Raw genomic sequence first — 14,763 nt, 5'->3', positions numbered from 1 at the left:
CCTAGAAAGGGCCTGAGAAATATCCCCTCCCCACACCCCTAAATACACTTTAAAACGTTTAGTTCACAATATTTTTCTAAGCCTGATTCTTCAGTACTGAGGTTAAAGGACTGACTCATGATCTGTGCTGCGAGGGATCTGTTTTTATGCCGAGCAGTGCCTCTGAGTACTGAAAAAGTTAAGGGTAAGTTTAGAACTAGGAATAGGACTAAATTCATGTGTGTTAGTACCGTCATAGGTATGCATTTGTAGCTTCTGCATGCCTGGTATGGAATCTTATTTAGTTGCTTCGCTCTGTACCCCAAATTTCACCTGACTGTGCCTTGGTTACCTTAAGTATATAAGTAAACACATTCATCTACTCTCCTGTTAATCTTCTTCTATTATCATGCCTATGCCTCCACCTCATTTAAATGTTACAACTCTTACCTGGATTTTTGAAATAGACTCATAATTGATCTCTTTGCTTCCTACTTTGTCCCTTTCAGTCTGTGCTTAAAATCAAGAGCTAGTGACCTATTTAAAATGAATATCACATTCTGCTCAAAAACTTGTGATGGTTCCCTGTTTCATTTAGAATGAAAGCCAACATCTTTAAAGTAGCCTACAAGCCCCTGCATGATCTGCCCCACTCCCTTAGTGCGCTGACTTCAGTTTCTATATTCCTTCTTACTTCCTCCGTAGCCTTTTTGCTATTCCATAATATGCCAAGAATCTCCCACCTCAGGTTCTCTTTATCTGGAATGCTTTCTCCCCCAGGCATCAGTAGGGTTTACCCTTTCACCTTTGGACCTTTACTCAAATATCAATTTCTCAGACCTTCCTTGGCCACCTTATTTAAATTGCTGTGTTCTCCCATTCCTCCTATTTTCCCTGTTTTATTTTTCCCCTTTGCACTTTTCAAAATTGAACATACTACGTGTTTTACTTATCTTGTTGTTTTTATCTATCTTTTCTTACTGGAGTAGAAGAACTCTGAGGGCAGAGCTGTTTTTCTGCTTTATTCTCCATCCGCAGTGCCTAGAACAATATATGGCACATAGTAAATATTTGCTTAATGAGTGAATGGATTAATGAATTAATCCAGTTACACACACTGACCTTCCAGTTTTGAGAACTCCCTGGACCACCACTGGGTGTTTACAAATGCTCTTTGTTCTGCTTGAGATGTGTTCTCTGTCCCCCAGTTACCTTTCATTAGGATAATGCTTCCCATTCTTCACGTCTCAGCTAAATCATCAGTTTCTCAGGGAAACCTTTCTTTCAGATCTTTCAAATTTATGTCAAATATGAGGCTTCAAAACACCATAATACTCTCTTTCATAGTACATATTATGATTGTATTTTACATTTGTTTGTTTAGTACTTTAATATGTTTCCCCAGTGAGACCTAAACTCCTTAAAGATAGTACCTTGACTTTCTTTTACTCACCATAATATCCCCATTACCTGAGGGTTGGAGGTCAGTCAATATTAGTTGAATGAATATAAGATATTTCCTACTCACCTTGCATCATAAGGAAGTTTATTTTCTTCTTTTCTCTTTCTGCTTTTTCTTTGTTTTATTACTGATTTTGTGTAACTGATTTTCATCATGCCTTTGAGTAGAAAAACCTTTCCCTTGAAGCAAAATGAATGACTTTAAAATGATATGAAAATGTTTTGAAAGTACTACTATAGTGGCAACTTCTCTTTCTTTTAAAGGGAGATGAGGACCATGTTGTTAGTTTATGTTATGAGACCATTTGTGATAACCATTCAGTATTACTTTTCTGTCCGTCAAAGAAATGGTGTGAGAAGTTGGCAGATATCATTGCCTATGCGTTTTACAGTCTACACCATCAAGCTGAGGGTAAGTTACTGATAGCAGTGAAAGCCTCCATACTTAGGACATTTGCTTGAAAGTAATGTTAATAATTATATTAGCAAAGCATGGCTCTCTTTCATCATTGCCACCACCTGCCTACTGTATACTCCTTTGTAAAACTATGCTTTTGTGACTAATCATCTCCTTATCCTCCTTACAGACGATGTGTACACACATTTAGACTAATCTTCAGAATTTTAAAATGTTGGATTTCTACAGGTATATACGAGGTTCTTCATCTAGGATCCATGGGCTTTGAGAGGTTGACCTCGAAGCCCCTAAATTGTATAAAAAACTTCACATATACACATTTTTTTGGGGAAAGCAGTCATATCTTTTTTATATTTCCAAACTGTAACTCTAAAAGGAATCATACACACACACACACACACACACACGTACATATACATATATACACATGTATTGGGTTGGCCAAAAAGTTTGTTCATAACATCTTATGGAAAAAGCCGATTGAACTTTTTGGCCAACCCAATATTTTAAAAGCTTTACTGAGGTGGAATTTATGTGGAATAAAATGTACCCACTTGAAGTGTGTAACTTCATGAATTTTAACAAATGTGTTCACCTGTTTAACTCCCCCACTGTGACCAACATGTAGAGCATTTCTGTCACTCTAAAATGTTCTCTTTTGCTGTCAATCTCCTCCCTCTATCCCCAGCTTCAGGCAACCATTCATATATTTTCTGTCACTCTAGATTAGTTGTGTCTTTTCTAAGAATTTCATATAGTAAATGAAGTCATATTGTGTGTATGTGTCTTTTGTGCCTGGATTCTTTTACTCATCATAATATTTTTAAGATTCATCCAGATTGTTACTTTTATCAATTTGTTTCTTTTTTATTGCTGAGTATTGATTAGTATATTGTATAACCATTAGTATATATTTTTACTGATTCTAGGATGAGTACTAGCTTATGGTCCCTTGGGGTCAAAGATAAGTGTAGGGAAGACAGAGACCAGTTCTAGTTACAGAATACTGTGATATTTTATGACTTTGTTATGACAGTGGCATCTTGAGGACAGGTGATGGATATCTCAAGCCTAGCTCCAATAAGCAAACTTTGCCTGAAGTTATATTGGGTAGACTCTGATCCAACGTTTTAATATCTCTTCTAGTTCCCTCTTAATTGATACTTTCTTATTATGCCAACTTATATTTTTTATGTGAACCATGATAACTTATATTCCTTAATAACCAGAAACATTATTAATATTTTCTTTGCTTGAGGCTCTGTTATTTTGATTTATAGCAGTGGTTCCCAAATCCTGGTGCTTAGACTGGAGCCTGGGCTATGATGAACTTTTCACCAGAAAAGTAAAGACATGGCAGCACATTTTTCATAAAGATGAAGTTTAAATTTTGAAATTATCCCTACTAATTTTTTTATGTTAAAATAACTTTTCTTTTGAAATAAGGAATCAATGATAATTTAAAAAAATTTTAAATTGTTCTTAGAGAAATAAAACTTTGGCAACCCTCTGTGGATCCTCAAAATTTTAGGAAAAGTTTACCTAAAAGACTTAAAAATATATAAAATATAAGATACATTCTGTGAGAAGGTTTACTAGTTCAGAAATCCAAAAGTCTAAGAAATTCTTTAAGCAAACATAGTTCTTGCATCTAAGAAGGTCTTCTGGGGGAAGTTACACATAGAGGCAAAAACAGAGGGTAATGTATGATTAATTACCACATTGGTGCCAAAAAGGCTAGAAGAATTGTCATTTAGAACTAAGCTCCTATGTGATTCTGACACTGCTGGTTTGGGGGGGTGGGGCACACTTTGAGCGAGGATTTTGATTTTTAGTCTCTGAGTGGTAGTATCTGTAATTTTCTCCTTCCTTCAGCTGTTTCTTTGATCTCCTCCTGTGGGCTTGATCTCACCCTAATATCGTGTTTCCTAAACTTTGGTACACATTAGAATTGCCTGGGGAGATTTAAAAATCGTTATGTCCAGGTTGCATCGCATCACAAAGTCCAGAGGTGAATGCCAGGCATCAGTATTTTTAAAAGATGTCCAGGTGATTTTTTTTTTTTTTTGGCGGTACGCGGGCCTCTCACTGTTGTGGCCTCTCCCATTGCGGAGCACAGGCTCTGGACGCACAGGCTCAGCGGCCACGGCTCACGGGCCCAGTCGCTCGGTGGCATGTGGGATCTTCCCGGACCGGGGCACGAACCCGTGTCCCCTGCATCAGCAGGTGGACTCTCAACCACTGCGCCACCAGGGAAGCCCCGTCCAGGTGATTATTATAAGTAGTAGTTTCAGAACCATTGCCCTCTGTCATGACTCAGGCAGATAGCAGTTAAAGAGGTCCAAGGGGAGGTGACAGTGTTGATGATTTTTTTGTGACAGGATTGGTAAGATCATCTGAACTTCCACCAGTGATACTGGAACAAAAGGGCCTCCTAGAAGTGATGGATCAGTTAAAACGTTTGCCTTCAGGACTGGACTCTGTATTACAAAAAACTGTGCCATGGGGAGTAGCGTTTCATCATGCAGGTATCCGTATTTATAATATGTTATTAAGAAGCCCCCTCCAAGAATCCTTATAATTTCTTCATTTTTATTTTTATATTTGATTTGCATTTGATTTCTTGTTAACCACACTTAATACTCTTAGATTTTATTTTAAGAAATTGTGTGATTAAGGTTAAACAAGAATAAGAATAACATGTAGGTTTACTTATCTGTATGGTATATAAGTACTAGATATAAGCTTTCTTGTACCATTGGGGAAATGAATTCTAAAATTATTACCTTTCTATACTTTGTTTTCTTAAAAATTAGGTTAGAGTGGTACTTGCTATCCTAATTTTATGCCACTCTGTTTCCTTTTATCTCAAGGGGTACTGGAAATATTCTCACGAGTATATCAAAATCAAATTAAGTTTAGAATTTGTCATATTATATTTTGAGAGGGCTACAAGTGTTTAAAAACCAAATACCTAGGTTGTCAAAATTGCAAGGGTTATGACAGTCACCAAATTGAATAATTTCTTTCAGGGTATGATCTGTCAATGATGATATGTGCTGAGGATATGATTAAGAATATATAGTTTCTGGGGAGTGGGAAGGGTAAGCTGTGACAAAGCGAGAGAGAGGCATGGACATATATACACTACCAAACGTAAGGTAGATAGCTAGTGGGAAGCAGCCGCATAGCACAGGGAGATCAGCTTGGTGCTTTGTGACCGCCTGGAGGGGTGGGATAGGGAGGGTGGGAGGGAGGAAGACGCAAGAGGGAAGAGATATGGGAACATATGTATATGTATAACTGATTCACTTTGTTATAAAGCAGAAACTAACACACCATAGTAAAGCAATTATACTTCAATAAAGATGTAAAAAAGAAAATATAGTTTCTATGATTAAGAACTTAACCTTTTCAATTTATTTAAAATTTTTATCGTGCTATATATAAATAAAAATTAAAAATATATATATATACCCATACACACAAACACATAAAAAAATTTTCATTGTATATAACTTATAATGCATACTAATAAAATGAATACTGGTGGACCCACAACTTATTTACAAACTAGAATCCCAATCCTTTTGATTTTTTTTAAAATAAAAGAAAATAAAAAATAAGCCATGTAAGTGTGTATTCTATGTGCTGTTTTTCATTTACTCATGTATTTATTTTTCAGACATTTATTTATGTGTCTCACCATGGTGTTGGATAGACCCTGCAGATACTGTGATAAGGCATGTCTCTACCTTCAAGGAGTTCTTGTCTAGAGCAGGGGTCAGCAAACTAGTCTGCTGGTCAAATCCAGCTGTTTTTGTAAATAAAGTTTTATTGGAACACAGTCTTGCCCATTTGTTTTGCGGCTGCTTTCACGTGACAGTGGTAGAGTTGAGTAGTTGCAGCAGGGACCATCTGTCCTGCAAAACCTAAAATATTTACAGATAAAGTTTGACAACCCCTGGTCTAGAAGATGAGATAGAAGTACAGTATACAGTACAAGGGTTGGCAGATTATACTCTTAAATTGGTACACTTTGATTACTTCTTTGTTTACAGTCATAACAATAGCTTGAAAAAAATCTTTACATGCTTGTAACAGATTCTCAGATCCATTTGTAAGTGATCAAGTACAATATTTTCATTATATGTTAATAAATATATGTTATTGTAATTTCTTTTTTTTAGGTCTTACTTTTGAGGAGAGGGATATCATTGAAGGAGCCTTCCGTCAAGGTCAGATTCGGGTCTTGGCAGCAACTTCTACTCTTTCATCTGGGGTGAATTTACCGGCACGTCGTGTAATCATTCGGACTCCTATTTTCAGTGGTCGACCTCTAGATATTCTTACTTACAAGCAGATGGTTGGTCGTGCTGGCAGGAAAGGAGTAGACACAGTAGGTAAGTGAGTTTGAATTTTGTAATAGTGTTGCTGAAGGACAGTGTCAGTCTACCTGAAATTGAATGGCAACCCATTTTTTATCATGCTGTATTTCTTTGTTATCCAAAACACTAATGTCATCCTTTTGGATTTGTTTAATATTTATATGAGTATAACTTAAAATTTTCATATCATCAACTATTGATTGTCTAGTAATGTAGAATCAAGATTTTCTTTTGTATTATATACAGTGAAATGATTCAGTATTATGTTAGATGATATCACATTAGCTGTAAGATGACTTAATTTCCAGTATCATCTACTATTTTGTGCTAGTGAAGGGATTAATTTTTATGGGTATTAATTCTGTTTAGGTGCCTGCTGTAAGAGTTCAAATAGGGATGCTGAGAGCCGGGAAGTACTCGCACACTTTTGGAATAGGAACTTCATGTACCCTCTTTCTCTTTCTAAATTGGTGCTGGCTCTGAAAACACTTTTTCAGTTTCTTATTTTGTATCAGCAAGTGATGATAATATTACCAGCAATGCAAACAAAACTTTTGTCTTAAGCAATAGGGAAGAGGCTTGTTTGAATTAAATATGAAGATAGCAGCAAATATTATTTCTTGCCTGCTACATTATTCTGGGTATGACTAAATTGTTGAGTCTTCTAACATTAAAGAACTTTGAGAGGAACATTCTCTGTCACACTTTCTTTCTTCTAGTTTGTTTTTCCGTGTTCAGCAATATAGTTTCTATCTTGTGGTATAAGATGGCTATTCCAGTCTCTGTTATCACATCTGCATTTCAGTCATCAGGAAGGAGAGATGAGGAAGTAAAGGGCCCATCCTACCCTTTAAGGACACTTCCCAGAAGTTGCACTTAGTATTTCTCCTTACACACAATTGGCCAGAACTAAGTCATATATTTACATTCCCTGACTACAGGGAAGCTGGTGAATATAATCTAGCTGAGTGACCCTGTGTTCATCTAACATTTAGGGGTTTTATTAAAGAAAGAATGAGAGAATGGCTATTAGGGGCAAGTATTAGTCTCAGCCCTAGTAGCAAATGATTCGTCTGTATGTAATCCCTGAAGGGCCACTGGTCTGCCTCACTTTTAAGCCCTAAGAAGTTTGTTGATTAAACAAACCTTCCAACTCATTGGATTTCTCTTACTAAAGGCATCAAATAAGTTTATCCTGCTTCTGTCTCTTACTTTATCTACGAAATATGCACATTACATTTATGTGTTTTAAAAGGGCGGGAGGAAGAGCTAAGATGCTCCCTTCTCATTCCTAACTGCCTCCTTCTGTCCTTCCTCCAATTTTCATTTCTCAGTAGACTCACAACTCTGGAGAGTGGAGTGTAAGTTCATTTTACATAGATACTCTTCTTTCAAGGCCAGAGGGTCTTCAAGGTGATGTAAAGATAAGGAGGTTTTATTTGCCTTGCTACGTTCTTAGCTTGTGCTTATCTTTCTCATGGGGAAGAATAATAGGAAGGTTGGCACCCTGGACTAATATCAAGCCTTAAATCAGATAACATTCAAACAATACTAAAATATACCACAACAACTTTGTTTCTGAGGTCTTGGAAACTTCTGAGATTTTGACTTTGCTTAATGTTCCATTTTAGGATGGCATATGGCTTGCTCAGAATTTCTTTAAGTGGGGAATGTGCAAATAAAGGGTTTCATATCAACTATGAAGATTTAAATACTTGGTCATTCTTTTTGGACTGTGTAGCATTTTTGTAACTTCTTTGCATTTTATAAATGATATTAATATTTCCTGGATAGTTCATGGAGTTTTATTTAGATGACTCTTTAATCTCTCTTTGGATTTTTTGGAATCTTCCAGTGTAGGATGATGGTGCTTTGTGCCAAAACAGTGACTTGCAGTTAAAAAGTTTGCAGATCTATCTATATCAAATCTATGAATGATTTGATTCTAATTGACTTCTCAATTATAATATGGATACAGCCTCACTAGGCAGGTGGGAATGGGATCTGGACATATATACTGGCATTATTTTGGGCATTTTCATAAATCTTGCTCATCCTGAAAAAGGGTTGTCTATTTTGTTGAAGAATCAAAGCCTGGAAGAGCTTTACACTGCTCAAAGTGGCTTTTTACCTTGTTGCTAATGCTAGTTGATCCATTTTCTAGGTAGTTTTTTTGTTTTAAGCTGGGTTGTTTTATAGTTATCACAAGAGCCAGGTGGTATATTTTATTCACCTGGCTTTTGTTTGTTTGTTCTGATGGCACCTATGTTTTTTGTAATTATATTTGGGGTAAATAACCAATGGTTATCAAGTTTATAGTTCCTTATATTTTTCCTATCTTGATTCTCAATTTGGCAGTGTTAAGAAAGCATCATCTGTATTTTCTCTCTGCCTGGGTGGTTTGTATAGTCCACCACAATGCTACTTTTATTTTTATTTTTCTCTAATGCAAATGGCCTTCATTTTGCCTGTTGAATATCTTATTTACTGCTTCCTTTCCCTTACTATTGGATTCATTTTTGAAAAAAAATTAGTTTTCTCTAGTTTTAATTGTTGTAATAAGTGTTTATGTTTGTATAAATTGTATATTTGTTTATTTTTTTTCTTAGTGACTTTTTTTAAGGTTTAATTTTTTTTTTTTTTGGTGGCTGCGTTGGGTCTTTGTTGCTGCATGCGGATTTTCTCTAGTTGCAGTGAGTGGGGGCTATTCTTCGTTGCAGTGTGCAGGCTTCTCATTGCGGTGGCTTCTCTTGTTGTGGAGCATGGGCTCTAGGCATGAAGGCTTCAGTAGTTGCAGCACGTTAGCTCAGTAGTTGTGGCATGCGGGCTCTAGAGCACAGGTTCAGTAGTTGTGGAGCACGGGCTTAGTTGCTCCGTGGCATGTGGGATCTTCCCAGACCAGGGATGGAACCTGTGTCCCCTGCATTGGCAGGCAGATTCTTATCCACTGTGCCACCAGGGAAGTCCTGTATATGTATTTAATTAATAAGTGCTTTCACATATTTTTGTTCACTTGATTGTTTCAATAGCCTAAAGCATTTAAATTAGTGAGTGTTATAATGTGATTTCTAGGTATCTGTTAATATTTTTGATTTTATATTATCATCATGTATCACTGATATTGAACTCAGGTTTGGCTACTCATTACACGATAGGCCAGTAAGTCAAGTGACAAGGTGTTGAGTCAAGGAAAGTGACTTTATTAGAAAAAGCCAGCTAACTGAGAAGGAGAAGATGGTGGACTAGCGTCCTTAAAAACGATCTTAACATCTTGGTGCAGGCAAAGGGCTTTTAAAGGCAGTGTGAGGGAGGGTGCTTCCGGATGCATGAGCAGCTTTTGCACAATTCTCGGATTGGTTGGCATCAAGGTGAAGTTTCAAGCATCACCAGTTTTCTGGGTTCAGCTGGTCTGGGGTCTACATGCTTGCAGTCAGCAGTTTTCATCTGGGGGTCTGCTTCCTATAGAACAACTTAGGAACGTGTGTTAGACCTTTTATCTATATCTTTCAGGGAACTGAGAGTTCGGTGACTCTGCTTTGTGGCTGGTTTATAGTCTAAATTGTTACCAGTTTCCTGGCCCAACAGCTATTCTTTGTTTCTACACCTTCGCATTTCCTAATCATTAACTCTTGAGCTAGCCTTTTGAGACTGAGGGGAGGCCTGGGAGCTTTTTACTTCAAAGGACAGGGACAAAGGGACTGGTATGCAGTTTCATAACCAGTAATAATTTGCCTCTGCATTTTCATTTATAGTTTTCAAAATATCTATTACTATTATATACTTAATTATTCAATAACAATAGTTAATCCTGTAGGGAAGGAAAAAACTTTTCCTCTACCCTCTTAGGTTCTATGCCTAGTGCCTACAAATGAAACTGACAAATTACAGATTAACAGGAAAAAAGCCATACATATTTGACTTGATGTTAATATTTAATTTTTTACATACACAGAGTCCCTAATAGAAAAGTAAAAATCTAAAGAAGCAGTTAGATGCTGGGGGCTTATATACCCTTTTAACAAAGGTTGATGAATTGTAGAGAAGTGACAAGACAAAGGAAAAGGGGTTTGCGCTTCTAGGGGGTGGTACATTGTGGGAAGGTAGATATATGCTGGAGTTTAATGCAAGTTAAGGTTTCTTTAGTGAGGTTTGTGCACACCCATCTCAATACTGACTTTTTGTCTCCAGTGATAAGAATTGTCCTCCTGCTGTAAGAGACAGGAAGGGGAACACCTTCACAGAGAAATTTATGTCCTGCTTCTAAGCAAATAAGGAGAAAGCAAAGAGCTCTTTCTATGTTTGCTGCTTCCCAATTGGCTTCAGGTCAAAATAATCCTTATGCTAAAGTGGCATATTTTGGCGTAGCATATTCTGATCCCCTTCAATCCAAAATTCAGAAAATAAAAACATTAGTGATAATTATATGACTATAACAACCACTATCTCTTGTCTCCTTTTAAACAAGTAAGCCAGTTTAAATTCTCTTTAGCAGGTATTTTATGTAAACGTGTTGGGATTCTGCAACTGTATAGTTTTTTTTGATTATAGGTGAGAGTATCTTAATTTGTAAAAACTCTGAGAAATCAAAAGGTATCGCTCTACTTCAGGGATCTCTAAAACCTGTTCGCAGCTGTTTGCAAAGACAAGAAGGAGAAGAAGTAACTTCGAGCATGATAAGAGCTATTCTAGAGGTAAGAGAGAGTTCACTAAATTACCATTTGCTTTTTCGTTCCTGTAGTACAATGATAGAACTTTAGTATGTGAAAAATCTTAGTTTTGTGTTTCTTTATGAGATTATTTATAGCCTTCCCAAGTCTGAACCTCTTCTACTTTATATAGTTATTTCCTGGAGTTTAATACAGCTAGTGCCATATGAATCTACTTCAAAACAGTGTATTAAATCACAAATGCCAGATGGTTATTTTTTAGATGTTCTTTATTATTTTCTGAATTAAAAAAAATGATGACAGGGCTTCCCTGGTGGCGCAGTGGTTGAGAGTCCACCTGCCAATGCAGGGGACACGGGTTCGTGCCCCGGTCCGGGAAGATCCCACATTCTGTGGAGCGGCTAGGCCCGTGAGCCATGGCCGCTGAGCCTGCGCGTTCACAGCCTGTGCTCCGCAACGGGAGGGGCCGCAACAGTGAGAGGCCCGCGTACTGCAAAAAAAAAAAAAAATGACAAAAATGGACCTTAGTTCCTCCATCCAGATAATACCTGTTGACATTAAAATTAAATTACAAATACACAATTAGAAGTTGCAAACTTCTACAGACGGAAGTATCTAAAGTGAAAAATAAAACCTTTTGCTCAGAGTCCTCAAAGGTAACCCCTTTTAACTGTTTCATGTATTCATCCAAAAAAGTTTCTATTCCTATACCAGCATGCCTTGCTGTTGGTTTCATTGCTGGTGCTGGAGGACTGGTATTGTACTCATTCTCGTTTTTTCCCCTTTAGCTCTGTTTGAAAAAAAAAAGAAAGTAATTGATAGCACAGGGTAGGTAAGACTGTAGAAAGTAGGCACTCATACAGTGCTGAAACTCTTTTGGAGAGCAACGTGGCCATACCTACTAAGAATTTTTAAAAAAATGCACAAAGACATTTATCCAGCAGATTCACATCTAGGAATTTTACCTAGGGATGTATTTGTGAAATTTCATCAAATTAAAGATACAAGAATGTTTATTATAGCTCTATTGGTAATAAGAAGAAACTGGAAACAACTAAAATACTATTAAAACTAAACAAATCTTGGTAAAACTATGCTTTGCTGTCATTAAAAAGAATGAAATAGCTCTGTTTAGACTGATTTGGTATGTTTCCAGTATACTTTAAATGACAGAAGACAAGGGGCAGATTAGTATATGTAATAGAATAGTTTGAGGAAAATGATATCTATAAGATGCCACTTTCATCTTTTTCTACACTGATTCTCACCCCTCTTCTAGGTGGGGAGTATTCAATGCTTGCATTCATATATGCCCACATATTTAAAAAAGGAAGGATGAGTAGAATTGATTTGGTTCATGGCCATGAACCATCAACACCTCCTTTATATTATATATGTTATATACTTATATATGTATATTATTTAATTATGTTAATTCCCACATTTCAGATAATGATTCATTTATTTTCATTTATGAGAACATGCTATATCTACTTTTAAGGAAAACTTTTCATGTTGTCAGTAGGTGTTATCTACCTTTGTAATGAATGATGGTGGAAGAGTTAATAAAGAGTCTCTACATTAAGATGCTGATAATATTTTAAGAGAACAAAGTTATTTCTTTTATATTTTGAGGACCTATGTGTCTTATTAAAAAGTTACAGAATATTTCAAACCTCTTGTCTCAGATAATAGTTGGTGGCGTGGCGAGTACATCACAGGACATACAAACTTACGCTTCTTGCACATTTTTGGCTGCAAGTATGAAAGAAGGGAAGCAGGGAATTCAGAAAAATAAAGATTCTGTTCAACTTGGAGCAATTGAGGCCTGTGTAATGTGGCTATTAGAAAATGAATTCATCCAGATTACTGAAGCTAGTGATGGAACAGAAGGTAAATTATTCTTAATTGCAACTTACTCACTTTTTCACCTTTAGTGATTTAGAGTATCTAAGACTGCTTAGTAAAAGGAAATTGACTTTTCCAGCAGTATAAAAGGAAACTGACTTTTCAACTCATTTTTAGTAAATCAGTGCTGTGTTCAGCAACATCAGACAATTAGCATAGAGCCTGCTAATAAATATCCATGCATTGGATTCTGTTTGTAAAATTTATCAGAGCCTTAAAATGTTAATTATAGAATGCCAAAAGACAGCATTTGTTTTATTTTATTTATAACATTTGGTCCTTTATTTCTCCACCCGCAATCCCAAATCAGGAAGTGTGTATCATCCAACACATCTTGGTTCGGCAACTCTTTCTTCTTCACTTTCTCCAGTTGATACTTTAGATATTTTTGCTGACCTCCAAAGAGCAATGAAGGGCTTTGTTTTAGAAAATGATCTGCATATTGTTTATCTGGTAAGTTCTGCTTTCTTCATTATTATATTTGTGAAAATGGGGAGAAAATACCTATAAGAATCCTGAGCATCAAAGATACCCTAAGGGAATATCTTGTCTGCTTCCCTTGACTAGGGTAGTACTGGTGGGAATAGAGAAGAAGTAAGAAGAATTGTTGTAAAGGAATAAGCTAAATGTTCTAGTGACCTTTTCAATCTACTTGCCTACTTGTCTTTTTTCTCCAACTTTCTTTCAAAAAGTATTTGAGGTGACTTATTAAAAAATGTGTATTATATAGTATGTAAGAACACAGCAAAGGACAATGAGATATCTGGAAATTAAAGATAAGATCATAATGTAAAACTCAAGCAAATGTTGGTACATAAACAAGAACACCATTAAGTCATGTACAGTTGTTGTGCCCAACATTGGTTCTGGGCTGTCCAGCAGCTGTAGCAAAGAGGGAAGCTTTGTTAGTCTCAATATTCATAAGATAAAAAACAAAAAAATTTAGGAGAAGCATTGCATTTTATTGCCTAAGAGAAATGTCTTATAAAGATACTATGGGACTTAGATTCTTGATAAAATATTTATAGTAAATGCAATTAGGAATTTTAAAAGTTTGTCTACATTAGGTACTCTTTTATAAATGTTATTTCTTATAACAAATATTTTTGATAAGAATTGAGTAAAATAAAGTTTGAGATCATATTCTCTGGGAAGAACCTGACCGGAAATAAATACTTAATTTTGCAATTAAGAGCAGATGTAGGGACTGGTGTAAGCAAGATGGTGGTATAGGAGATCCCTGGCTCTAGTCCTCATCAAAAGTACAGATTAGCAACTATTCACAGTCAAGAATGCCTTTCTGAAAATCCCAGAACCTGGTGGTGAGGTTAAAACACTCTCTTAGAGCACAAAAACTGAGAGAGGCCACATTAGAACACTAAGAACAGTGGTTTCACTTTGACTCTGTTGCCCCTCCTTCAAGCAAGCACAGTGCCACACTGAGGCATCCAGTTTCTCTAGTGGGGTGAAGAGAGTCAAGGTAGTCATCCAGTTTCCTCAGCATTCTGGAGTATTCCCTGGGAAGGTCACTTCTGTCTCGCCTCATGGAGAACCATGGGAGAATTGGCAAGGCTAGACCACCAAGGGTCAGCTAGTAACAAAAAAGTGGGCGGGGCTCACAGTGACCAGTGTGTGGATCGTGGCAGTGGCTCTGCATCTCTCCTGGCCACCTCACCCAATCAGAGAGGCCAGTAAGCGATTCCACTCACTGTGGTATCAGAATGATGTCCCCATCTGGCCAGGAAGCAGGGTGAGCAGTTCTGCCCAGCTGGCATCCCTGGCTAGTGGCCTGTGCATAATCCTCAATGTATATTTATACATTTTTATTTTTTATAATTTTGGGAGAATTTGTGGAGGGAAAAAGTAGTAACAGAGCCAGATTAAGAATGTGATTTATGAGCTCTTAATAAAGGTCATAATAAAAACCTTTTAATTTAAAAAA

The 14,763-nt window shown here is 36.6% G+C and overlaps 1 protein-coding gene across 1 annotated transcript in view; it reads left to right on the top strand.

The window, feature by feature from the left end:
• Positions 1–14,763, top strand: part of POLQ (DNA polymerase theta) — a 114,647-nt gene that overhangs the window by 14,823 nt on the left and 85,061 nt on the right. Inside the window, exons 7-12 of the mRNA XM_029213607.1 lie at positions 1,705–1,852; positions 4,240–4,386; positions 6,049–6,261; positions 10,795–10,937; positions 12,602–12,806; positions 13,132–13,274. Coding sequence (XP_029069440.1) covers positions 1,705–1,852; positions 4,240–4,386; positions 6,049–6,261; positions 10,795–10,937; positions 12,602–12,806; positions 13,132–13,274 — 999 coding nt within the window. The remainder of the gene's footprint in view (positions 1–1,704; positions 1,853–4,239; positions 4,387–6,048; positions 6,262–10,794; positions 10,938–12,601; positions 12,807–13,131; positions 13,275–14,763) is intronic.

This window comes from Monodon monoceros, unplaced genomic scaffold (genome assembly GCF_005190385.1).
Source record: "Monodon monoceros isolate NGI ecotype Baffin Bay Population unplaced genomic scaffold, NGI_Narwhal_1 Super_Scaffold_11, whole genome shotgun sequence".
NCBI lineage: Eukaryota > Metazoa > Chordata > Mammalia > Artiodactyla > Monodontidae > Monodon > Monodon monoceros.
The sequence above is the reverse complement of the archived record's forward strand: the minus strand, read 5'-3'. Positions and strand labels throughout refer to the sequence as shown.